Source organism: Saimiri boliviensis, chromosome 9 (assembly GCF_048565385.1).
Source record: "Saimiri boliviensis isolate mSaiBol1 chromosome 9, mSaiBol1.pri, whole genome shotgun sequence".
Taxonomy (NCBI): domain Eukaryota; kingdom Metazoa; phylum Chordata; class Mammalia; order Primates; family Cebidae; genus Saimiri; species Saimiri boliviensis.
In genome coordinates, this window is record NC_133457.1 from 50,500,131 (window position 1) to 50,527,587 (window position 27,457).

Here is a 27,457-nt window from a genome sequence, read left to right on the forward strand (position 1 = left end):
ATCCTTGTCTTGTGCCGGTTTTCAAAGGGAATGCTTCCAGCTTTTGCTCATTCAATATGATATTGGCTGTGGGTTTGTCATAAATTGCTCTTATTATTTTGAGATACATTCCATCAATACTTAGTTTATTGAGAGCTTTTAGCATGAAGGGGTGTTGAATTTTACCAAAGGCCTTTTCTGCATCTATTGAGCTAGTAATGTGGTTTTTGTCATTGGTTCTGTTAATGTGATGGATTACATTTATTGATTTGCATATGTTGAACCAGCCTTGCATCCCAGGGATGAAGCTGACCTGATCATGGTGGATAAGATTTTTGATGTGCTGCTGGATTCGGTTTCCAGTATTTTACTGGGGATTTTTGTATCAGTGTTCATCAGGAACACTGGCCTAAAATTTTTCTTGTGTCTCTGCCAGGTTTTGGTATCAGAATGATGCTGGCTACATAAAATGAGTTAGGGAGGAGTCCCTCTTTTTCTATTGCTTGGAATAATTTCAGAAGGAATGGTAACACCTCCTCTTTGTACCTCTGGTAGAATTTGTGAATCTGTCTGGTCCTGGGCTTTTTACAGTTGGTAGGCTATTAATTGCTGCCTCAATTTCAGAACTTGTTATTGGTCTATTCAGGGATTCAAGTTCTTCCTGGTTTAATCCTGGGAGGGTGTATGTTTCCAGGAATTTATCTATTTCTTCTAGACTTTCTGGTCTAGAAGAAAGGTATTTATAGTATTCTAGCACAAAGGTGTTTATAGTATTCTCTGATGGTAGTTTGTATTTCTGGGGGATACAAAATATAGTTTGTAGTATTCTCTGATGGTAATTTGTATTTCTATTCATTCACAGGATGAATCGCCAAGGTTTCTTATCTGTCTACTCCTTCCTCCATTCATTTTACATTTGTGGTAAAGTTATTTCTTTCTCATCCCTTACCTTTCTCCATTGGCCTTTTGACAACAGCTGGGCCATTTTTCACTCTGTCTTCCTAACTCCAGTATATTTATATTTACTGAAAGATCTATCTTGCTGATCTTTTCAAAAAACCAGCTCCTGGATTCGTTGATTTTTTTGAAGAGTTTGTCATATCTCTCTCTCCTTCAGTTCTGCTCTGATCTTAGTTATTGCTTGTCTTCTGCTAGCTTTTGCATTTGTTTGCTCTTGTTTCTCTAGTTCTTTTAATTGTGATGCTAGGGTGTCGATTTTAGATCTTTCCCGCTTTCTCCTGTGGGAATTTAATGCTATAAATTTCCCTCTATAAACTGCTTTACCTGTGTCCCAGAGATTCTAGTATGTTGTATCTTTGCTCTCATTGGTTTCAAAGAACTTATTTATTTCTGCCTTAATTTCATTATTTATCCAGTAGTCATTCAGGAGCAGGTTGTTCAGTTTCCATGTAATTATACATCTTTGAGTGAGTTTCTTAATCCTGAGTTCTAATTTGATTGCACTGTGGTCTGAGAGACTGTTATGATTTTTATTCTTTTGCATTTGCTAAGAAGTGTTTTACTTCCAATTATATGGTCAATTTTAGAATTAGTGTGATGTGGTGCTGAGAAGAATGTATATTCTGTTGAGTTGGAGTGGAGAGTTCTGTAGATGTCTTTTAGGTTTGCTTGGTCCAAGGCTGAGTTCAAGTCCTGAATATCCTTGTTAATTTTCTGTCTCATTGATCTGTCTAATATTGACAGTGGGGTGTTAAAGTCTCCCATTATTATTGTGTAGGAGTCTAAGTAGGTCTCTAAGAACTTGCTTTATGAATCTGGGTGCTCCTGTATTGGGTGTATATATATTTAGGATAGTAAGCTCTTTTTGTTGTATTGATCCCTTTATCATTATGTGATGCTCTTCTTTGTCTTTTTTGATCTTTGTTGGTTTAAAGTCCATTTTATCAGAGACTAGGATTGAAAACCCTCCTTTTTTTTTTTTTTTTGCTTTCTATTTGCTTGATAAATATTCTTCCATCCCTTTATTTTGAGCCTATGTGTCTTTCCACATGAGATGGATTTCCTGAATACAGCACACTGATGGGTCTTGACTGTTTATTAAATTTGTCAGTCTGTGCCTTCTAATTGAGGCATTTAGCCCCTTAACATTTAATGTTAATATTGTTATGTGTGAATTTGATCCTGTCATTATCATCCTAGATGCTTATTTTGCCCATTAGTTGATGCACTTTCATCATAGTATCAATGGTCTTTACAATTTGGTATGTTTTTGCAGTGGCTGGTACCTGTTGTTCCTTTCCATGTTTAGTGCTTCCTTCAGGAGCTCTTGTAAGGCAGGCCTGGTGGTGACAAAATCTCTCAGCATTTGTTTGTCTGTAAAGGATTTTATTTCTCCTTCACTTATGAAGCTTAGTTTGGCTGGTTATGAAATTCTGGGTTGAAAACTATTTTCTTTAAGAATGTTGAATATTGGCCCCCACTCTCTTCTGGCTTGTAGGGTTTCTGCTGAGAGATCTGCTGTGAGTTTGATGGGCTTCCCTTTGTGGGTAACCTGACCTTTCTCTCTGGCTGTCCTTTACGTATTTTCTTTCATTTCAGCCTTGGTGAATCTGACAGTTATGTGTCTTGGGGTTGCTCGTCTCAAGGAGTATCTTTGTGGTATTCTCTGTATTTCCTGAATTTGAATGTTGGCCTGTCTTGCTAGGTTGGGGAAGTTTTCCTGGATAATATCCTGAAAATTGTTTTCCACCTTGGTTCCATTCTCCCCATCACTTTGAGGGACCCTAATCAAACGTAGATTTGGTCTTTTCTCACAGTCCCATATTTCTTGGAGACTTTGTTTGTTTCTTTTCATTCTTTTTTCTCTAATCTTGTCTTCATGCTTTATTTCATTAAGTTGATCTTCAATCTCTGATATCCTTTCTTCTGCTTGATCAATTAAGCTACTGATACTTGTGTATGCTTCACAAAGTTCTCACGCTGTGTTTTTCAGCTCCATCAGGTCATTTATGTTCTTCTCTAAACTGGTTATTCTAGTTAGCAATTCCTCTAACCTTTTTTTCTGGGCTGGAGTGCCCTATTTCCCACGGCACAGTGCCTCATGGCTTCTCTTGGCTAAGGGAGGAGTTCCCCAACCCCTTGCACTTCCTGGGTGAGACACCCCACCCTGCTTTGACTCACTCTCCATGGGCTGCACCTGCTGTCTAACCAGTCCCAGTGAGATGAGCCAGGTACCTCAGTTGGAAATGCAGAAATCACCCACCTTCTGCATTGATCTCGCTGGGAGCTGCAGACCAGAGCTGTTCCTATTCAGCCATCTTGCCAGCCACCCTACATTGTTCTTTTATAGGTAATCTGTATGGTTGTTTTGGTTCTCTCTGAGAAATTTTAGAATTGTATTTTTATTTTTATCTAAATTTGTACCACAGTGTATTCTGTGTTACGTATATTCTAGATAATCTCCTAGACTGTTTCTTCCATTTCACTAATTGTTTCTTAAACTGTGTTGGATCAACTGTTTATCCCAACTATTACCTTTTTAATTTTAGTGATTATATTTTTAATATATAGAACTACTCTTTTTACCTTTTTAATCTGTTTTTAAAAACATTATTTCTTTTTTATGTTTTTAGTGCTTTTTTCTTTATTCATTTTAAACATAATTATTTTATAGTCTGTATCTGATTTTATTAATGGAAACTCTTGGAAATCTAGTTTCACTGTATGTTTCTTTGGACGATGCTCTTGGTGAATTACAAAGAGCATCTGTTTGTGTGGGTTTGTCAGTGTGTGTTACAATTTTGTATTATGAGCTAATATTTGGCATGGCTTTATCACACAGAATTCTGGTTAGTTTGGTTTTGAAGGTGCATTCCTCTATAGAGCTTTTACATTTACTTATTCCTGGCAGCCTAAAAGTATTAACAAGCATGGGGTGCTTATTATTTTAATATTTTAGCTAGCCAAAAGGATAAATTTAAACCCCAAATCAAGGTCAGAGCAGAACAGACTTTTTTTTTTTAACCTATGTAGATCCCATGCTAAATAGATAAACTTTTTTCTTGTCTGTTGCTGTAGATTTTGACTAATTTACATCCTCAATGAGGGAGTAGCCCTTCAAGTGCCTGGCTTTATACAGGTATCTCATTTTCAAATTTGCATCTTACACCAAGACCAGTGCCTCCTCCCTCAACGCCCATGAAAATGCAAGCCTTTGGCTTAGTGCAATTAGCAACTCCTTTCTTGTTCCCAACCGCTTCCCCTACCAGGCCAGCTTTTCGTTACACATTCTTATAGGAGAGGTCTTTGGAGTACTCAGCTGCGGGCAAGAGGGGTTGTGGAGGCCCTGAAATTCAAGGCTAGGAGGGAATATCTACTTCTCCAGCCTAGGAGACTGAGTGCTTTCCTCCATTCATTTTACGTTTGCGGTAAAGTTATTTCTTTCTCATCCTTTACCTTTCCCCATTGGCCTTTTGACAACAGCTGGGCCATTTTTCACTCTGTCTTCCCAACTCCAGTATATTTACCAAAAGATAAATGTGCTGTTTTATATCCTTCACATTACACACAGAGCCATTTACTTAGATTTCACAGCACAAAGATACATATATGAGAGCTGCACTGTCAGCATCAAAATAGGTCTCATTTTGGAACTCATGGTATATCTCTCTCAGCCCACACCCCCATTCCTCACAGTCCCTTCTTAGATGCCACATCTTGGAATAGAGTGTCAGAGCAATAAACTAACCTATTTCCATCAGGATAGCCCATTTGGAGAACAGTCCTGAACCAGGGGTCTTTGTCCAGCTTTGCCCCGACTTTGATCCAGGTGATCCTCAGCTTGCTCCTTGGGTCTTAAAACAACATCCTGCTGCCCCTCTGCCTCCATCTGACCTCCCTCCAGGCCCAGCTTGCTTTTAGTAGAATCGTGTTCCCAGAACACACTTTTCTCACGTCTCACCCTGCTGTTTGGAAGCCCACAGAGCACTTCCCAGGAAGCAAGAGATAGTTCGGCTCTCAAGTCAGGCTCCAGCCATCTTTCAAAGCTGACCTGGCATACTGTAAAAGAAAAGGATTTGGAGCCCAACAGGTCTGAGTTTGAATCCTGGCCCAACCACTTACAAGTTATGATTAGACATGTGATATAACCTCCATGATCCTTTCTCATCTGTAAAATAAGGATGGTTAAACATAACTCACAGAGCTCCTGTAAGCTGAAACAAGATGAAGTATGCAAGCTATCCAGAACAGAGTAAAGTAGAGCTCCACAGGTGTGAATTTTGTCTTTGCAGTTTCACCAGCCTTGATGCAATCACTAGATTCATGACTGACAGACTCCAGGCTTGAGGTCTGGGTGTTGGTGACACACAGTGCCTGCGGAGTAGACCCCGGTTGTTTGTTTTTCTCCAGTGCCAGATGGGATGTTCTGTGTGGGACAAGGGGCCCTGTAGGGACTCAACCAGCCAAAGACTGAGCTGTTCAAGGGCCCTGCTTATGGTGCAGGACACTGGGACACCCATGCCTGGCCACACCAGGACTTTGCTCCTGGGTTGCCCATAGTCTTGCTGAACTTCGCAAGGGAAAGTTCTTTTGAGTTGTGCTTCTGCCCTTTGAACCTGTTATCTTCAGAGTCATAAACCTGGTCCACTAGGCTATAAAAGCAGCTCATTCCAACACATTCTCCCTGCAGCCTGCTCCTTGCCATCCATCACACACCCTCACTGAACTAGAGGCCACAACCATGACAAGGGACCAGAATGGAACCTGGGAGATGGAGAGTAATGAAAACTTTGATGGCTACATGAAGGCCCTGGGTAAGGAGGAGATGGGATGGGGAGGGAAGCTGTTGTTGGGAGTATTGTGGTCTGGCCCTCCAGACAGTGCTTCTGTGGAGACCTGTGTGCAAATCCTCATGCCTCATGTACAGCTGTGCAACATTAGGCAGATCATAAAAATTCTCGGAGGCTGTTTTCTAATTTGGAAACTGGGAATAATGATAAATGAGATTATGTCTGGGATGCCTTGGCACAGTGCCTGGCCCACAGAAAACATACACTGAATGTGTGTGTTAGGAGGACACACCCACAGAGTGAAGCCAATTTGAGAGGGTAACACAGTCACTACCCTAGCTCGTGACCGCCATCTCTTTGATAATCACTCGGACCTGTATTATCCACCAATGACCCCTGTTGCTCTTCTATCAGTCTTGTAATAGAGAAGCAAAAAAGAAATAGCTAGCACATCTCTCAGCCTAGGGAACATCGAGCTCATGGAAGGCCACAGAGACTTTTGTCAGATAGCACGAACAACCCACTGCTTATCTGACTTCTGAACTGGGTTCCAGGCCAAGGGCTACCAATCAGTGTGTCCTGAGTTCGCCACAGGGCAGGTTCCCTGCAGAGCTGGCAGAACACACATAGCCCTGCCCAGCCTACGGGTTCTACCTGAAACCAGAGCGAGTGGGTCCGCAGAGGGGAACTCACAGTTGCTGAGCAGCTCTTGTCCTCCAGGTGCTGGGAAAGGGGCTTCGGTTGCCCATCCTTATTCCCTCCCTCAGCAGCCTGTTTAACTCCTCTTCTAGCTTCAAAGTTCTCCACATACGGAGTTACTTCACTGGAACTTCCTCCATACATAGAATGAGAAAAATGGCAGTGGAAGGAGTTAGAGGCCCAATAGTAACTTGGATATGATGGTGGGAGGTCTCTCCAAGAGTGGAAATCATGAGTTTTTCTTTGTGATAAACTTCTAGTTTGAAAATGTCCACCATCTCAACGAACAAGGAAAGCTGTGATAAGTTCCATAAGCTAAGTGCTTTCTTCATGGTCTTTAGATGGATTTCTAACACTGAATAGCTTTCTTTTTTATTGGGTTAGCAGGATTTTTACCTCAATATGCTTGTGGGAAAGAAGAAAGAGGCAAAAATCCTCCTACCAGAGCCTCATCCTCAACCCTGTTGCACCTGTGTTTTTCAGTACCAGTAGTGGCCAGCAAAAATGGCATTCTGGTTCTACACATGAGTAAATGGATTAGAGCGTAGCTCAGAACCAGAATTCTGAACAAGATTATACAGAATGAGGACACCGAAGCAGAAGGGTCAGCATAGCTGGGACTAGAGCCCAGGGCTTGCTCTGGGACCTTGAACTAGTGTTTTAACCTTTTGGAACCTCAGTTTCCTCATCTGCCAATTAGGGATAACAGCCCTAGCCTTGTCTGTCCCTCCAGGTGATATTGGATGTAGTTGTGGTTTTGAGCAGTCGAAAGTATTTAACAAGGATTATTTGGAAGTTTCAAGGTTTCAGCAGTATGCTGAATAAGCCAGAGTCAAGTAATATAATTAGAAAGAAATCTTGTGTATTTTGCTGCCTTTACTTAAATAATAAAAAATCCTATGATGACTTAGATTTAAAATCTAGGCTCTGTTTAGTTTAATGGCTCTGCAGAGTGAACCCCTAAAGCCCAACTCTCTAGGCTTAAGGTGGGAGGCAAGCATTCCCAGTATCCTCTTTCTCCTCCTGGGGGTTGGGAGGATGCGGAGTACATCGTCAGCTCTCTCCAAGAAATCCTCCCTCTAACAACAGCCTTCCTCTGGACTCTTTTCACACCAACTTACACCTTTAATGTGAGTGAGGGGCTCACAAGTTGTGAATGTGATATTTGGATATCTTCATCATTGAGGTTTCATATTGAACTTCCTAATTCTCCTTGGTATCAAATATTTATTGTCTTTTAAAGCTTCAGCCCAAACTTCCAATTTAACATCATATTACATTGATTTCATTATGATGAGAAAATTGTTTGATCTCTTTGTCCCATGATCTCTGCAGTATAAAGTGTTAGGCTGACACTCCACTGATTAAGATTAATACCACAGGTGGTACTACTAGCTAAACCCAGAGTGTGGGTCTGTCGGTGCCTGGTTTACCTAGCTGCTGACAGCCCAGTGTCTCAGGACCCCAGGAACTTGCTCCTGCTCAAGCCCATGATGCCCTGTGCAGAAATGCCTCACCCAGAGTCATCTTATCACCATTGAAGTGGGACCCCTTGTCCTTTTCAACCTGCCATAGGAACAAGGGTGGGGAAGCCATGGCAGTGATTGAAGACAGGTCTCAGTGGCTCAGCTAGAAGCAGGTGAGGTAGAGCCACCCCTTCAATCTAACCTGCTAAAAGCAGCCCAACAGATCTCAACAGTTTCCTCCATGCCCAGGCCACAAGGCAGAGTTGCTTTCCCAACACTGAGATGTCAATGAAGCTTGCCTTATTTACCCTTTTGAGCAGTGAGACCCTGGGCATTAGGGAAGAGCATGTGTAGACATCCCCAGATGTGTAACTCTAGTTAAGGATGATGCCTTATCCCTGTCTAAGAATTATTGACTTCTAACACTTTAACCCCCAACACTAGAGAGCTCACTTTTTCTGTGGGCCTGGTTGTTGGTTCAGTAAGGAAAGAGCAACTCTATGGAGAGGTGGGGTTGGGCAGTAAACTGGCTTTGTTGCGAGACCAGTGACTCACTCCACACACTGCAGAGTAACACATCACGGCAACCTTTGGGTTTGCCACAAATTACATCATTAAGAGTTCAAAAGATGAGTGAGCCAAGGGTCAATGTTACTTCCTCTCCTGCCTTCTTAGGCACCTGGTGTTTCTCAAGGCCCCAGATAATTCTGTGACAATGAAGAAACCAGTTGGTGAACACTTTTGCCCTGAGGAACTTGTCATGTCCTGAAGTAGGCCCTCCTTCAGGTCAGATCAGGGGATGAAGAAGTTGGTGGGGTGGTCTTCATTTTAAAGGGGAGACCAAGGAGGACAGATATAAGGAGCTCCCAGTAATGTGAAAGAATACTGGGAGAGAGTGCATTAACTCTGCCCAGGTGGGACTCATTCAACTCCTCCACCAACACTTTAGAAGGTGCCGTCTGAAGCAGAACCAGTCCTGAAATCTGTTTGCAAGGAGTTAAGTCACAGCCATGCACAAATGCTATTCTTGTTTTTTATTACTGCACAATGAATCACCCCCAAAATGTAGTGGCTTGAAATAACCACAGTCATTAAATTGTTATTTCTCATGGTTCTGGAGGCTGACTGGGTTCACCCCCATGGTTCTTGCTCAAAGGCTCTCATTTGGTTGCAGTTGGACAGCAGCTGGGGCTGGAGCCATCTCAGGCTTCCTCACTCATATGCATGTCTGGCAATTGGTGCTTGCTGGCAGCTGAGACCTTAACTGGGGCTTCAACATCTACATGTGATCTCCCCATGTGACCTGGTTTTTTTTTTGGGTTTTTTTTTGTTTGTTTGTTTGTTTTTTTTTTCATAATATGCTGGCTGTGTCCAAAGAGAAGAGATAGACGATACATGGCCTTTTATGACCCACCTTCAGAAACTACCAGGGACCACTTCCACCATATTCTATTGGTGGAAGTGGTACAAGCCTGGCTAAATTCAAAGGAAAGGGACATAGACCCCACCTCTCAGTGGGACGAATGTCAAAGTTGTACTGTAAGAACAGCAGGTAGGATGAAAAGTGTTGTCGCAGCCATTTAAGAAGATATAATCAGCCACAAATGGGCCAACTGAGATTCTATGTCCTGGCTCAAAGGGGCTATAGCTTCAATAGAGCAATAGTAACAATAAGTGTGTGCATGGCAGTGAAGGGAGCTGCAGTACATGGGGTCAGTGAAGGCGTCCTGAGTAATTCTTGGTGGGGTTTTGAAAGAAGAACAGTTCTCCAAGCAGAGATGGAGTCAAGCACAGCCCCATGGGCATGTGCACAGGCATGGGCCTGGGACACCAGAAGGAGTTGTATTGCCAGAGGGTGAAGTGCAAGGAGGAGGCAAAAGAAGACTCTAGAAGAGCAACAGGATCTTTAAGTCAGTATGCCACACATTAACTTCAGCTTGCAAGGGGAGGGCCTGGGAAGAAATTGTATGCGGAGGAGGGAGACACTATCAGTGCTCACTCTGACAGCCTTGAAATGAATAGACCAGCAGACTGCCAGAGAACTGAAGAGGTTGTTACAATGGCCCTGGGAAGGTGTTGAGAGCAGTACCCAGAAAGGGTGAACAGGAATTTGTCCAGAGCAGGAAATAGACTGGATTTGGTGACTGGAGGAGGAAGAGTCAGCCCAGAAAATGAAAAAACCATCACATAACTTTATCCAGTGAAGATGGGGAAGCATGTGTCTGAAAATTAGATAATGTTAAATTTTTACCTCTTCTAGGAAATTTTTATTCCATAAGTTGTAGTTATTTGAGGAAAACCCATCATTTCTTAATTCACAAAAGAAGGTGAGGATTATCTTCTATGAAGAACATCTTTTTCATTTACATGAACATGCACAGACTTAGTGCAGTGGCTATTGCAAACGGTTCTAGCAGTTCTAGTAGGGCTCTGAAAGCTCCACTAGGAAGGGGGAGCCTGGAGAGACTGAAGTCTGACAGCTCCTGTCTAAGTGCTCTCTGCCAGGAAATATTTCCCGAATATGTGCCATGTGCAAAATCTCATCCTAACCATTTAAGAGCCTGATGTCTAGCATGATGGGTAAGCACGTGCACAAATTATTCTCATACCATGATACGCATCACACTAGAGTTTTATATGCATTTCTTTGTTTTAGTGAATTCAGTTTTCAACAAATGTATAGAGCACCCATGACACATTGGGAAGTGCTCTAGGCACTGGTGGTATAGTGAGAAGTGAGGAGGTGGGTTCCCTGCCAGCATGGAGTTTACATGCTAGTGGGGAGACAAAGTCAACAAGTAGTTTAAGATTATTTTGGGTAGTGGTAAGTGCTGGGAGGAAAATGAGAAGAGTGATGGAGTGGGGTGTGATCCGTGGTCAGGGAAGGCTTGAGGGAGTGACAGCGGAACCCAGGTTTGAACGCTGGCAAGTGTTATTCTGGACACAGGGGACAGCAAATACAAAGGCTTTGGGTGTGTTTAAGAACATGAAGCCAGGGCCGGGCGCGGTGGCTCAAGCCTGTAATCCCAGCACTTTGGGAGGCCAAGGTAAGAGGGTGATTTGGTGCCAGGAGTTCACGATGAGCCTAGGCAACATGGTGAGACTCCTGTCCCTACAAAAAAAACAGAGAATAAAAAAATTAGCTGGGCATCGTAGCATGTGCCTGTGGTCCCAGTTTGTCAGGAGGCTGAGGTGGGAGAATCGCTTTGGCCCAGGGGTTTGAGAAAGTTGGTGCTGGGAGTTGGAAGTGTGTGGATTGTGGGGTTGGAGTACGGTTGGGGAGTGAGAGTGGAAAGGCAGGCAGAAGGCAAAGCACACACGCGCTGTATCCTGGGAAGAAAAACTGTTCCTGTTTGTATTCTTTAAGGATCACTGTGGTCAGAGCATGGAAAACGAATCATAGGAAGGCAAGATTGCAAGCAGAGGGGCCGAGAGACCTATTAGAAGGCTGCTGTGTTGTCCAGACAGGAAACGACCGTGGCTTAGGCTGGGCAGTGCCTGTGGAGCTGGAGAAAAGAGGGCAGATTCAGCGTATATTCTGGAGACAAAGTTCATGGGGTTGGGTTTGCAGATGAATATGAAGTGAGAGGAAATGATAGAAATGAATGTCAGTCCCAGGCTTAGGCCTGAATAACCAGGCAGATGACAATTCCATTGGCTGAAATGGGGAAGTCACAGGAGCAGTGAGTTTGGGTGGGTCGGGGGGAAGTACCAGACTGGGGTAGCAGGGGAGTATGTATTAAGAATTCCAGTTTATATATTTGAGTTTCAGATACTTGTTACACATTCAAGTGGAGTGTTAAAATTGGCACTTTGATATGGGATATAGAGCTCAGGGTACAGTCAGAGATAAATACAGAAGAAATGCTTTCCATTTTGTGGAGTGACGAATCAGAAGCCAGAGAAGAGGAGAGGCTCGCTCAGCCATGTGTGGCTGGGAAATGATGGAGCCTGAGACAGGAGCCCAGGCTATCTGCTTCTAACACCCACCTCCCTTTCCTTAGCACTACTCTTGGTGGGGGTATGAAACGTGGAGGCAGGGAAGAAAGAGCTTCATTGTGAACAAGTTTGTCCAGATGAAGGCCTCCAAAGTAAATAGGCAGGACCCTCAGAAATATTGCAAAAGAGTCACTCACAGTCCCTGGGTGAAAATGAATAGGTAGGTAGGCAGACAGATAGATGATAGATAGATAGATAGATAGATAGATAGATAGATAGATAGATAGATGTCTGAAGCTCCAATGATGAATTTGTTTCATAAAATCTGGATTCCTGATGGTGCTCACAGGTCAATGACAATGACGTTATACACCTTGCCAAAGTCTCTACTTGAACCATGTAGTACCTGGTAGGACTTTCAAAGGGGAACTGCTGAGAGATGGAAAAAGCCCAGGCAATGATAGGTGTCATCCCTTTGTACAGGTCTCCCCTTGCATGTGTTAGCAGCACCTCCACCCGAATCTCCATCCCAGTAAGGATTCAGTAGACTAAGAATGGGGAGGAGAAACTGTGCGGAGGGAGCAGGAGCCTCCCCAGGGTCTCCAGCCTGCCCCCAGTGCATGGGAGGAAGTGAGAGGAGGAGGCAGGCAGGGATCCCGTCTAATTCCTTTCTAAATGTATTCTCTTGAGGAGGAAGTGGCATGGAAAAAAGGAGAAAATTGTTCTTCCACTCTGCTTCTCTCAATTGCCTAAGAGTGCCAATGATTTGAGAATTAAGGAGTCCAAGTTTGAAGCCCATCACAGCTGCACTTTAAACGGTTCTCAGATTTCATATGATGAATACTTGTGCCTCTCTGCTCTTTAATTTACAAAGAGCACCTGCCCTTTTCGCCGGCAACTTTAGCTTTTTTCACAAGTACATTACAAAGCATTTTAATGTTGAGTTGCATACTCATATTTCACCTTTATGGCTTGTATTGTTCAAAATGCAGTTATGAAAAGTATGCTTTAATAAAGTCACGTCAGTGTTTTTTTTTTCCCTTCTGCAGCAGCTAAAAGCCATATATATTATTCAGAAATAGCTTGCCTTTGGACCTTTCCTTCTGAGATAGAAATTCATTTCACCTGGCTATAAATCAGACTCAGAGATACCTTTAATCCAGAAAAGCAGATAAAACATACTTGATAACCCTGTTGTTAAAATACCATACCAAGAAAATAATTTTCTCTGCAAAGTACAGAGAGGAAGTATTTTTATAATCTCGTGTGTGCGTGTGTGTGTGTGTTCCTTCTACAACTGCAGTTAAACCCTTTTGATTAGAAATATCGTGAGTCCACCAACAGAACATTTGGCTCCCTTCCCTGGGGCAAAGCAGAGGCGACATGATTTACTGGGTTGTGTAAACACCGAAGGGTGGCCAAGAGGCCAAGCCATTTTTCAGTTCAGAAGAGAAGTGATGCTTGATTCCATTTGCATAGTCTTCTAATAAGATTCCCCCGGCACTGGTCACAAAGATTGACTAGGGTTGGTGTTTCCAGGACAAAGCAGTTCTCTCAGCAATAGATATTTTTAGCTGTGATCTACCTTTCTATGCAAGCAGGGACAAGCAATAATTTTTAGTTGGGGGGAGGGGGCAGTTGTAAATAGCAACAGAATGTGTAAAGAAATTGTCAGGAGTGCTGTCCTAACTGGGTGGCTCTGAACCCACCACTTAAATTCTCAGGGCCTCAGTTTTCATATCCATTGAGTGGAAACAGACTTGTTCTCAGAGGAACACTTCAGTTCTAAATTTCTCTGTGACTTTTAATTCTTCCTTAGTGGTTTTTCCTAGAGCCCTCCCCTGTCTTTCATCTGGTTAACAGATGACCTACGGTTTTTCTTTCCCATATCCCAACTATTGTTCCAGAAGTATGGTTTAATACAGCTCAGACCTCAGAACAAAGGCCTAGAGAAGGAGCTAAAGTTGATTCTACCCATCACCAAACTACAGAGTGAGGAAACTGTTCCATGCAGAGAAAAGTTTCACCAGGCTGGATAAAATGCCTGTGGGACAGACCAAGGCTATGAGAGTAAGGGAGTGTATCAGCTACCATTCCCACTTCTCCTGCGGAGTCCAAGCCCCTTAAAAAAACGTGAAGTGCAGACAGCTATGGCGATGCATAAATATCAAAGGATTTCATTCTAGACTGAACGCTGACTTGGTCCCTACTTGACCCAAACAGACAAGGTCAAGAGTGGATGGCAGTGTTCACGGAATACTGACAAGCTACTTGGTACTATGTAAAACATTTTACCATTATTTTTACTGAATCCACACTATTTTTTTTTACTGAAGTAAATAGTCTTCTGAAGTAAGCATTCTTTTCCTCATTTTCCCACAAAGGAAGAGTGATTTCTCCAAGGTCACATAGCTGGGAAATAAGAGACAGGATTGTACCTGCATCTGCCCCTTACCCTTACTCATTTATAACACGGTTCGAAACTTGAGCATGCACAGAATCACTTGGAAGACTTGTTAGAACAAGCAGAGCCTGGCCCACAGAGCTCCAGGGTGGGGCCCAGTGTTGCATTTCTTTTATTTTTATTTATATGTATTTATTTAGAGGCAGGGTCTTGCTCTGTCATCCAGGCTGGAGTGCAGTGGCACAGAATCCACATTCCTAACAGGTTCCCAGGTGCTAATGCTGCTGCCAGCCCAGGAACCTGACTTTGATAATCATTGTCCTGGCCCTTGCTGACTCCACTACCCAATCCATGGTATTTCTTGAACACTTACTATGTGCCAAGCTCCAGTCCTGGTTCTTTGGTGTGGGGGGACATGAAGCAAGAAGATGGCATCGTCCTTGTCCTAATAGAGATGAGATTGCAGGAAAGAATAACCAACTCCATGAAAAATGCAGGGGGAGATGCAGAGTCCTGTTGGCAGGAAGAGGGGAGCAATAAAACTGTTTGGCCTGGATGGCAGGTAAGGAAGGAGGCAAGAAAGAGTAGGAGGAGGCAAATCTGGGGCTGTGTCTTATGAGACTTGGAAAGCTGGGATGAGAGCGGCAGGGATTCAGAGAGCAACTGTTCAAGGGGTATATGGAAAAACACAAAGGACTCTAAGGAAATTGGCTGGTGAGATCGGGGCTTCATAATGATTTTATGATTATGGCAGCCTCCATTTACAGAGCCATGACCACAGGCTGCCAGCCACGGGGCAAAGCTCCTCCCAAACACCATCACAATTGATCCTCACAACAAGGTAATGCGGTTAATAATAATTCCGCATATGGCCACTGCCCTCTGGTGCTTTAGATCTGGAACCATGAGTACAGCGACAGGACTGAAGCTGGACACACAGATGTCCCTGATTGCTAGACTGTGTCTTTGGGGTAGAAGGAGAGAAATAGGGCTGGAGTGTGACATGCCAGCCTCTTGCCAGCTCCTCTACCTGCCACAAGTATGTGTGTGTACTCACTAGAACAAGAAAGATGCTCTTCAGTGGTTTGTAGCAATTTTAAGGAAGTGCTCATTTTTTAAGTAAGAAATACTTGACCACTTAGTATTTCTTAGGTCCTACCTAAACAGGCCAGTAGTTACCCCGAAGAGAGAAAAATTAAACAGGTATTTTATGATTGCAAAGCCAAGGTGGCTGAGATAAATGGATCAGAAAGGGTTTTGTGAGCCCTTTCCATAGTAAGTTGTGGGAGACCCCTCCACAGAGGGGTTCCACGCCCACCTAAGACTTTGGAAAGCTGCATCCAGTACTCTTCCTCCAACCTGGAGTTACAAAGCACCTTTCCTATGTGAAAGAATCTATGAAATTCTCCAGGGCACAAACCAGCTTGTCTTGGTTTTAATTCCTCATCTCCCAAACTTATTTGCTCACGAAACATCCTACAGAGCTGCACCCCATGGCAAACACAATGGGGAAATGGGGGCTCTGGGAATGCTGTCCAAGAAGACTAGAAGAATTCACAGTACCAAAGGCAGCCAAGAGACCATTCATCTCACCTGTATCCCATGCCTCACCGGCTGTGTGGCTTGGATGTGCTCGTATACAATTCCATAAGCCACAGAGCTGAAGCTGAACGAGAGGTCAGATAATGTACCTGGCTGGAGTGCCATTGCTTCAGCTCTGACTTATTAAACACCTCTAGGCCTAGAAAACCATTGTCGTTTGGTGCGGGACAGTATGCAAGAGCTCTGGAAAACAAACCGCCTCAAGCAGGGAGGGCTCATCCAGCTGAATCCCACAGCCTCTGTGTCTCCAGGGGAAATTTGAGTCAGAAGTTACCAGTATCTTGGGCAGCCACGGAAAGTGCACGCATGGGGATGATCTCACTGGGCTACCCCAGAGCTTGGGGAACACAGCAGTGACCCTGGAGACAGACTATCCAGAGTTCACGTACCATCTCAACTGCTTCCTCACCATATGATCCAGGGAAAGGGACGCAACTTCTCTGAGGCAGTTTTTTCCACACTGGTGAAATGAAGATAAAATAAAACTTACCTTGTGGGTTTGTTTGAAGAAGAAAATGAGGAAAGCTTCCCAAGGGAGGGTACACTCTGAGGCACCATCCCTGGTTAGCTCCAAAGAGTCTTATATTGCCACCCCAAATATTGCTAAGGGTCCACACAGCGTGGCTCACAGATTCATCTTACCTAAAATTCAGCTCCCTATGTGTCCCTGGAAAACTAGTTCCCTCGTTTACTTCCCTGGCTCTCACCTTAATCATCCAAGCTCAAAACCACTGTTTCCTTCTTCCCCCTCAATCTCTCTACACATCCATCCAATTACCAAGCCACTATGATTGCTGTTTCAGCCATGTATGTTTAGACAAGTAAACTAGCCTCTCTAGGTCTTCACTTCATTGTCTCTGACATGACAAGTAGGCACTTAAACAGTTTTCAAAATGTTTGAGCCATGGAAGCTTTCCTCCAAACAGCCTCCTATGACGAAGTTCAAAATCTGAAATCACTGAGCTCTACTATCCAGAGATTCTAGGCCTGGGATAAGACCCAGAAATCTGCATTTTTTACATAGTCTCAGGTGATTCAGAGGGGAACTAGCTTTGGGACCCCCTGGTGAGTTCACAGACATGGAAGGTACTCAACAAATAGTAGAGAAGGAGAGGTCAGCAAGGTGCTGGCATTTGTGCAGCAGCTCATGCCAACTTAAACTTACTTTTCTTTTCAATGTAGGAGACAGGCATATAATTCTTTTACCTTCCAGGTAGCTAATATTACTTAAAATTATTCCATCAGGCTCAAATCTGACTTTTTTTAAATGGAAGCTTGTAACTATCCCCCCCTGCTGTGGACATTAACAAAAGTTTTATAAGTTTCATCTTTATCCATGATTACAACTAGTGGTTTCCAAAGTCTTTTTTCTTTTAAACCATGAGATTTTCAGAGAACTCTTAGGAGGATGCCCAATGGGCCAGTTAGAATAGAGCTGCTCTGTGTGTGTGTGTGTGTGTGTGTGTGTGTGTGTGAGAGAGAGAGAGAGAGAGAGAGAGAGTATGTGTGTGTGTGTGTGTGTGTGTGTGTTGGAGAGCTGCAGCTTAGGAGTGACCCCTGTATGCTACCTCTCCCTCCCATCAGGGATCCAAGGAGGTGCTAGGAGACTCCTAGGTTTCCCCAGCAACTCACTGAGATGCTCAACTTGGCCGCAAGTAAGAAGCTTATTTCCCACTTAAGCAAAGACAGTGGGCTGTGTACGATCTGTGTCTCTAGTCTTTTTTTTTTTTTTTTTTTTTTTTTTTTCTGAGACAGAGTCTCACTCTGTCTCCAGGCACCAGGCTGGAGTGCAGTGGCACAAGCTCGGCTCACTGCAACCTCCGCCTCCAAGGTTCAAGCAATTCTCCTGCCTCAGCCTCCTGAGTAGCTGGGACTATAGGCTCGTGCTACCATGCCCAGCTAATTTTTGTATTTTTAGTAGGGACGGGGTTTAACCATGTTGGCCAGGATGGTCTCGATCTCTTGATCTTATGATCTGCCTGCCTCGGCCTCTTAAAGTACTGGGATTACAGACTTGAGCCACCGCGCCTGGCCTGTATCTCTAGTCTTGAATGTTTGGTCTTGTTAAAGAAATTAATGAGTCTGGCTGAGCACATCATAACCTCCACAACTCCCTTTGCCAACAGATATTGATTTTGCCACCCGCAAGATTGCAGTACATCTCACTCAGACGAAGGTTATTGATCAAAATGGTGATAACTTCAAGACAAAAACCACTAGCACGTTCCGCAACTATGATTTGGATTTCACTGTTGGAGTAGAGTTTGACGAGTACACAAAGGGCCTGGACAACCGGCATGTTAAGGTACTAAACGGGGCTTTACTACCTTCTCACTCACACATTCTGTGTAGGAGTTGGCTATTGGGTATCATGATGAAACAAAAATGATAGAAACAACCTGGGAAAAATTAGGAAAGGGAGATCAGGATGGCCTTAATGATGCTGGCAATGAACACTTACTGAAAGTTTAGTAGGAAGAGGCAGGCCAAGCGGGGATTAAGAGCTCAACCTCTCCAGGATCTTGGGCCAGGGCCTGTGAATCATATACAGCCATGGGCCTGGCAGGCAGAGGGACGAGGGCAAGGTGAATATCACAGGGAAGAACAGCACCTGTACCCACTGGGGAGCAAGGGCACCTGGAAAGGGGACAGCCCTGCCCAGCGCCAGCCAAGCACTACCATGGAGTGAAGGCTGAAGGTGGCAGATTTTTTTAGGAGACATAGATAAATCAGATGCTTTTATATAAAATATCATAATTTTTTATGATTCTGCTGAGAAAGGGCAAATATAAAATAAATAAAACATCTCCATTATAGATGAGCACAACTGATTTCATTTTTTTAAGAAAAGAATAATGCAAATTTAAAAAAAACTTCGGTAAGCTAAGTGAAGTCAAGATTTATCCAGCCCTAATAACTTGGGGAAGTCTCTGGCAAGTTTGTGGCTTCTGTCCTAGCGTTGCCTTAACCGACGGGATAATCTAGGCAACCTCCATGTACCAGAAGGCCAGACTTTCACTTTTTCAACTATTCAATATAGGTAGGACCCTGAAGGCAGGCAGAAAACAACTCTGAGAGGGGAGTGGAGAGTTATCTCAAACCCCAAAAACTTGAGTTTGTAGAAGAGGCAGGCCCTTGCCCACAGGAGCTGTTTGCAAATGAGGCAGAGAGGCACCAGGGAGAAGTGGAGAGTTGCTGGGGAAGGCAGGGGGAGCAGCAGCTCTTCCCAGCATTACGGTGTGGTATCCTTTCCCAGTTAACCAGCCCTGCTCATATTCATGCTCAGTGTGCCTGTTTTTGATTTTCCAAATCAAATTCCACCTGGTCAATCCCCACCAAACAGGAATAGGATAAATCCAATCTCAGTCGTATTTAAGGATTCCACCCAACCTTCCCATCATAACAAATCCCAGGGATACACGGTCCAAAAGATTTGGAAAGGTTCCTGGCTTGTCATTTATCATGGTTGTAATTGACTGTTCACTGTCTATTCCCATGCATTTTGTACAAGGTGGGCAGTTCGAATAATTCAAAGCATCCTTTCCCCCTGTGCCAACTCAGCCACTGGAACCTCTTTCCCATCTCCCAAACTGAAGGAGGATAAAGCTTAGTACTCCAACCCAAGGGATCTGTGTTGTCTCCTTCCCACCCGGGCAAAGGGCCAGCCCCTCAGGTGCCACAACAAAGCAAGCAACACCCTCCGCCCTGCCCTTTCCCTCTCACCATGAGTCCTGATCTTCCCAGGGTCAGGCCACCACCCCAAGACTCTCGCACTGTGCTTCCAGGAGCTCCTTCAAAGTCAGAGGTCTCAACTCTCCCCAAAGCAATGGGCATGAGCTCTGACTCCTCTCCTGGGGTGGAGAGGAAAAGCTGTTATTATTATTTGGCGATGACTTAAAAGCCGAGGCAGCTGGACACACTTTATTTCTCAGACAAGTTGGCCTGCAGAATTGATAATCGCAGCCATCAAGTCAAGGCTGAATTATATTTAGTGTTCTTTGCTAAAGAAAAGTAAAGAAATATAAAGCATGACAGAAAGTTTTCCATCAGAGCACTCTTGGCATGAGCACTTAAGATTCTGGGCCCTGGAATGTCCACTTAGGGAACCCCTCCCTGAGGGGATAATGGATCAACAAGCCTTTTCAGAACCTGTGAACCATGTGTGAAAAGCCAATTTATTGGACACCAGAGTTGCTAGGAAAATTGGTCTCAGAATTTTTTGTATCACTCTGCTGTTCCAACCCAATCAGTGCAAAGTGATTCATTTTCCCTCGCCTTTCCATTTTGGGTGTGGGCTCTTGAAAAGCAGGCCTGTCCTCTCTGACTTGATCTCTTGTCACCTTTGATGGTAGATAACTTGCTCTTCCTAAAATAAATCACCCTTCCAGCCCTTAATGGATTCCACGTGTTAACACCACTCCTACCCTTCTGCCTCTTCATGTTCCATTTTCTCCCCTCTTCAGAATCAGCAATTAGCCCTGCAGAGAGAGAGAATCCTCTTTCCCACAGCTTGCCTCCTCTTTGCATCATCAGAAAGCCAGAGTGAATGCACGCGCACACACACACACACACACACCCCCTTGGTAGTGGGTGAGAAGTACCCAGGACAATTTTCCCAGCCCCCAACAATGAGTCATTCCCATGAGAATCACCATGCAGAACAGATACCCAATAACTACCTACTTCCTGTAACTTCACTGGAACCCTTCAGCTGGAAGGGGATGCTAGAGAGTGGGTGAATCTCTTTCTCTGATTGTTTGACTGAGTGACTGATTTTTGAGAGAGAGTTTTGCTCTTGTTGCCCAGGCTGGAATACAGTGGTTCAATCTTGGCTCACTGCAAACTCTGCCTCCAGAATTCAAGCAATTCTCCTGCCTCAGCCTCCCAAGTAGCTGGGATTACAGGTGCATGCCACCACACCTGGCTAATTTTGTATGTATATATATTTTTTAGTGGAGATGGGGTTTCACCATCTTGGTCAGGCTGGTCTCGAACTCCTTACCTCAAGTGATCCACCTGCCTTGGCCTCCCAAAGTGCTGGGATTACAGGCATGAGCCACCACAACTGGCCTATCTGATTAACTTCTGTCACCCACACTTGGTGGCACGCCTGAGTGAACACTTACGCACATGTGGGAGTGTGAGGACGCATATGGGCGTGTGTGTGGTACTCCTCATGCTGTTGTTTCCCAGGGCTCCATGTTTCAACTACTTGGTCACCCTACGAGCCCTCTGGAAATCTCCCCATTCAGCAGTGTGGAGGAGAAGCACATATTGTGCCCTGTAGTGCCCAGTTCTATGCCATCCCAGAGCAGAAGCAATGAAACCACATTGATCACAGAGTCAATTCTCCTCTGAGGAGCCAGGGACCCCCTTCTTCCTTCCTTTGGATCCTATGTATTCCCAAATTCCTATTCTGGCTGATTTTTAAAAGAAGTTAAAGCCCCTTTCAAAACCACACAAGCTACCCCAAAGTAAAATTAAAATAAGTAATTGATATTCATGTAATGGGATGTGGATTATATGCAGTCATACTAAAGAATGAAGGACACACACTCATGCTACAATACAACATGGATGAATCTGGAAAATGTGCTAAGTGGGAGAAGCCCCACACAAAAGGCCACATATTGTGTGATATATATGACATGTCCAGAATAGGCAAATTCTTAGGGATAGAAAGTGGCTTCCCAGAGACAAAAGACAGAGGAAATGAATAGTGACTGCTAATACTTAGGGTCTCCTTTTGGGGAGTGAAGTAAATCACCTGATTCAGATATGGTGATGGTTATGCAACCTTGTATACTAAAAGCTATTGAATTATATATTTTAAAAGGGTGAATTCTATATTTTGTGAATTATATCTTAACAATAAATAATCAGTAATTGAAACTGGGGCAGACAGTAAGGGCAGGAAAAAGCAGGGATAGACAATGGCAGTTAAAGCCAATAATGACATTCTGATGGCAGAAGATGGGAGCCCCCAGAAGAGGGGTGGCAAGCAGGGAAGCCACCTTCCACCAGGGGATGGCACCAGGGGCTGTCAGACCAGGTCCCTGCAGGCAAATCCAAGAACTCTTAAGTGAGGGCAACTGCACTGCGGAGGGCTGAGCATGTGAATACTGTCCTTCAGTGCTCTAAAGAGCTGTTTTTTTCTTAAACACACACACACACACACACATTTTGGAGAGTAATTCAAACTTACAGAAAAGTTATGAGAATATAACAAAGAACACCTGTATACTCTTTATCAAGAGTTACCACATCTTCCCCCTTTGCTTTATCATTTGCACATACTGTCTCTCTAATATACAATTCTTTTCTGAACAATCAGATGCCTTCGCCTTAAGTAGTTCAGTATGTATTTCCTAAGAATTAAGATATTCTCTTGTAAAACTGCAGTATAGTTATCAGGGTTGTATAAGTTTAACGTTGATACAGTACCTGTATCTCATTTATCATAAAGGGCTCCTTTAAGCAATGTTAGCTTTGGAAACTGTGATAGTGGAAAGCATAGCGGGGGCCCAGGTTTCTTCTTTAATTCTGTGTGTAGCTATTGCCCTTGGAATGTTCTCCTTCTTCATCCCCTAGCTGAGAACCAAGGGCTTTCCTTGCTTGTATCCATTTCCTCAACCTGAGGATCTTTTAAGGCAATTTAGCCTCTTTTTAAAATCTCTTCTGATGCAGGGATGAAGGGCACCAACTGAAAGCAAATTAAAATAAGAAATTCTAGTTCATTTAACCATTCTCTTCTTTCTGCTTATTACTTTTATATAAGAGTAAGCCTATACCATAATTTATTGGCAACCAATTAACTTTGGGGTCAGAACAACTTTTAATCTTGCTGTCCAATACGAGTTATTAAAGCCAAATATTAGGACAGGCCCCATGCACTAACATTTTTCTCCTTCCTCCTCCCTTCCTTCCACAAAATTTGCTAAGCCTCTACTACATGCCAGGGCTAAGGAAGTAGTTAGTGATAATACGATGAATCAGATGCCCTCTCCTGCCTTCAGGCATTGTAAGCCTCCTGGGGAAGGCAGACAAGTAAATGAGCAATGACCATATAGCGTCCATATTGATGGATGTGTGTGCACTCTGGGTGGACCACAGAAACTAAGGCAAGGAGGCAAATGGATTTACTTCAAGATTATGTTTCAACAAACAGAGATTTATTCAACAATGCTGGTCACTGTGCTGAGTCTGGTATTGCAGAAATGAACAGCAGATACAGCCTCTTCTTCATGGAGTTTACCACTATTGCGGGAGACAGGCATCAATTTAACCAACATGTATTAGGTGTTTATCATGTGTGAGGCAAACTGGGAGTAAGAAGGGCAGAGAAGACACAGTCCTTGCCTAAATTGAAGACATGAGTCCTTTGTCATCTGTTTAGAGGAAAACTCAGAGTCCAAGGCTCGTCACAGATGATTATTCCAGACAACATCTTCCTCCCAGAAGAGCAAGGAAGGCAACCTATGAATTGAGCTTCTCCGAGACCTTTAAAGATGTGAGGTTTAGGATGGCCCTGAAGGAGGAGGAGACCTTTTTTTTCTTTAGAAAACATGTAGAATTTTATTTTCAAATTAGCTTTGGGAATATGAATACATGCAGATGGTTTTAAAAAATCAAAAAGTAAAATTTTCTTTCTATCCTAGCTGCCAGCCACTCAGTTCTCTCCTCAGGGACAATCACTATTTAGGGTTTCTTTCACTTCCTTGCAGGAAGCATGTACAAACATATGCGTGCATACACACTCCCCACTCCCTACTTTCTGCACTTGGCTCTGCTCCTTGCTTTTTTGACTTAAACTATACACTATGGCTATATTCTTTCAATGACTGCATTGCAGGGATGAACCATGCCGTATTTAACTAGCCACCCACTGACAGAATTTACGAAGCTTCTAGTCCTTTTCTGTAACAAACAACGCCGTGATGCACTGGGGAGTAAAATGAGGAGGAATAAAATTGCACATAAAGTATGTAATATGGCCAAGGTCAAATATTATTTTAGAAATAGGTAGATTTAACAATCTGTAGAAAACAGATTTGTACAAAAACAAAAAACAGGCCCAAATGTATGAGGACACTGGGAAAAAGAACCACAGGTCAGTTTATCACCAACTGGGTTTACTAGATATCAAGGAAAATAAACATCTGGTCCTTATTGTTCAGAGAGGCACAATGTAGTTTGCACAGACTCGGAAGAAAGTCAGCTAGCATTCCTGAAGAAGAACAGCACAGACACAGAACCATTCAGATGGGAATGATGTAATCATCTCAGGAAGTACGTGGCTAATTTGGGCACAGAAGTGGTTGGCCCTGTAGGACCACCTACGGGTAGTACAGATTATAACACATACTAAGAGGCGTAAAAGTGGGGAACAGAAGGAGGAGAAATTTGAAGAGTAAATCATTTGTAAATATGTGCACAGGGGTTTGAGCACTCTTGGGATCCAGCAGGGCTATGGCTTCTCCAACCTGCCGGCCAGTGTAGCCTGGCTGTTCAGCACATGTTCTGCTGCTACCCCTGTGCTGTGAACCAGTTGGCATTGCTGCTAGGAGGAACCCACAGACCAGGAGAAGGTTCATCCATCTGGTTCGGGATAAGAAGCCTGGCACTGGAGCCATCTAGACAACCCCTGATTATTAAGGGAGCTCCCCTGCCTTTATTACCTTCCTACAATAGACAGTTCTCACAGTGTGATTCCTGAAGGAGAAATTCCCAGAAGTAGGATTTCTAGATCAAAAAGTATATGCAATTTTATATTTTGAAAGGTAATATAAAATTGCCCTCCAAAGAGATTTATATCCCCACCTGCCATGTATAAGAGAGAGCGCCTGCTTCTCTACTCTCCCACCAACTCAGTGTATTCTCAAACTCTTTAATCTTTGATCATATCTGAAAAACAAAGTCTTCATTTGCATTTCTTTTATAATGTATGAGGCTAAATATCTTTTCTTATGTCTAGAAGCCATCTGCTAGGGTTCTTTCCCCCTTGTAAGCTGTTGGTTCTTGTTCTTTGTTAACATGAACTATTAAGATAATGACTTTTTTTTATTGATTTACAGGAGCCCTTTACATATAAGAAAATTAAATCTTTACTGATATGTTATCATTTTCCCCCAGTTTATTATTTCTCTGTTGACTTTGAGGTATTTTCCCCTTCCAGAAAGAAATTTTACTTCATTATATAATGAAATTTATCTTCTCCCCACTGATTTGAAATGCTATCTTTACCATAAGGAAAAATGGAAGAGTAGAATTCCTTAAAAGAAAACGGAGGAAGCCAAGATGAGCTGGTCTGGCTGGAATGGAAGGTGTCTGTGGAAAATGAAATTAGAAAGATCTTGGCTCCCTGAGGCTGAGGGCTCTGCCCTTTGAGCAAGCAGGACCCTGAAGTGGCTGCAGGAATTGCAGCTGCAGATTTAGATTTGTTCAGTCCCTCAAGATCACATTTGATGTGCCTGGGAATCTGTCTTTACAGACACTGATCACCTGGGAAGGTGATGTCCTTGTGTGTGTGCAAAAGGGGGAGAAGGAGAACCGCGGCTGGAAGCAGTGGGTCGAGGGGGGCAAGCTGTACCTGGTAAGTACTGGGGTCTGCTCACCTCCCTTCCATTGCTCTTACACACACTACTGTGGTCACCTAGCCAGGTGCTTTGATAAGAAAAATGACCCTGCGCTCCTCCCCTGAGCTCCAGCCAAAGGCATGTGGTCATATAGGCAGAAAGTCATTCCCATCTGGCTCAGGGGACTCCAGGAAGAAATCTATATGGCTGTTTCTGTGAACAGCTGCAATTCAAAAGAAAGTTCAAAATGCTGAGTTAGGAAGCCAAGATCCAAGGAGAAATACAGGGAACCTGTTGAAGACCAGCTGGGGAGAAATGTGAGCCACAGAATTTAGATGCCCTGGAGGAGGGTGGGACAGAACCTTCTCAAAATGAGGGAAGCCTGGAAGGGAGAGGGAGTGGGGTAGGGATGAGAGGGGACCCACTCTGCCCGGGAACTGGTACAGCCATTGACCTCTCTCCATGAGTATGTCCACCTGACCCCAAAATATTTTAGGTTAATTTAGCACTAGAACAGAGCAGTAGGAACAATAGCTGATATCCTTAAATAACTTACGTCTGTCAAAACAGCTTAATTTTTCATTCTTCAATCTTCAAGGCACTTCATGGATTCAGCATTCAAATAGTGAAAAATTTTTCACTCCTTCATCCTTTTTTGCTCATTTGTAAATGAATGGCTCATTCAATGAATGGCTCTTCATTCATTAATTCACTCACCTTTGGAGTCAGGCAGGTACCTGGCTCCAATGTCAGTATTCAGGTTGCCATGGTACCCTTCACAGCCAGCCTTGCTTCACCTGAGATCTTTATTTTGAAGGCAATGTCAGCTGATGATATATGGGAGGCATTCATCATGTTTTCCATTGACGGCTTTCCCCACCTGCTCTGGTTTGGATGATGGATTTTTCTAATTGTAATACAATCCCCGGCAGTCCCTGTAGCTTAGACAATGGATTCATAGTCAACTGCAATGATTGTGGTGGTCCTTCCCACACTCATGTTTTTCCCTCCTCCTTCAAGGATCAGTGAGGGTCAAATAAGGCCTGGGGCTCCCCCTATCTGGATGAAAAGCAGCACCTTGTCGGCTGCACAGGCGAGCCTGGGAAAGCCCTTCTGCAGCTCACACCCTGTGGGTACCTGTGCCACTGCCAGCAAATGTTCTAATCACCAGAGGGCAGAAAGCCCACAGGCTGGAGGAGCAGCTCACCGGCCAGCATCTTTTCAGGCCCGTATCTTCCAAACTCTTCTCCACTCTAGGTCCTTTCCTTCCTCGTGGCTTCGCTGCCTTTTATAAATTAGGCCACGTTACTTTAATCATGGGAGTAGGGGAAATCCTGCCCAAGAGGGTCATTTCTTTGCATTTTTCATTTTTATAGTTGTTCAAGCTCAGTTCAAGTGTCAAAATCAAATTACTGCTACCTGCAGGGCATGCCCGCTGATTGGGTCTGTGAGATGCCCTTTGCCCAAAATGCCTAAGTGTCTTCTTTATTCCAGCCTCCCACCCCTAGACACCAAAGGGCCTGAGGGCTGGGCAAAAGAAAGACCTGGCTTGTTAGCCCCTCACCCACTTTCTGACGTTGCAGGAGCTGACCTGTGGCGACCAGGTGTGCCGTCAAGTGTTCAAAAAGAAGTGATGGTGACCCGGGAGGCCTGCCAAGCACGAGCTCCCCACTGCCCACACAGCGGTCTCTCCTGGCTTTGAGAAGCAGCTGTGGGGACCTTCCCACTCTTGACAGAGCCCCATGAAGGCATCTGGATGGGTTTTAAACAGAATGCGTGTGTAACAATGATAGATATATTCTCCTCCTTTGAAACCTAGCATTAAATGGAAAAACAAAACTTACTTCAATACTTTGAAACCATTTATATCGCTCTCTATTTATTTCTAGAGCTGTCAGTTTTACTCACAGGCAGAAGAGGTGGCTGGCTGTGTGGTTTTTTACATGGCTTTGTTGTTGCTGTTTATTAATTTGTTTCAATTTATTTTATTTTGTTTCTTTTTTCTTAGTGTGCTTGTTGGTTTGAGGTGGGGGAGGGCATTTT

General features: G+C 43.8%; 1 protein-coding gene across 2 annotated transcripts; it reads left to right on the top strand.

Moving 5' to 3' along the window:
- The first annotated feature begins 3,162 nt into the window (after window positions 1–3,162).
- On the top strand, window positions 3,163–27,257 carry RBP2 (retinol binding protein 2). 2 transcript variants are annotated; one of them, XM_003942597.4, is made up of 5 exons: window positions 3,163–3,289; window positions 5,630–5,753; window positions 17,966–18,144; window positions 25,330–25,431; window positions 26,998–27,257. In XM_003942597.4, exons 2-5 carry the CDS (start codon window positions 5,681–5,683, stop codon window positions 27,046–27,048), a joined length of 405 nt encoding a protein of 134 aa, XP_003942646.1. In that variant the 5' UTR covers window positions 3,163–3,289; window positions 5,630–5,680; the 3' UTR covers window positions 27,049–27,257. The 2 variants fall into 2 exon arrangements, with proteins under 2 accessions (XP_003942646.1, XP_074261474.1); XM_074405373.1 differs by lacking the exon at window positions 3,163–3,289 and having other exon boundaries at window positions 5,624–5,753.
- The last annotated feature ends 200 nt before the right edge of the window (window positions 27,258–27,457 follow it).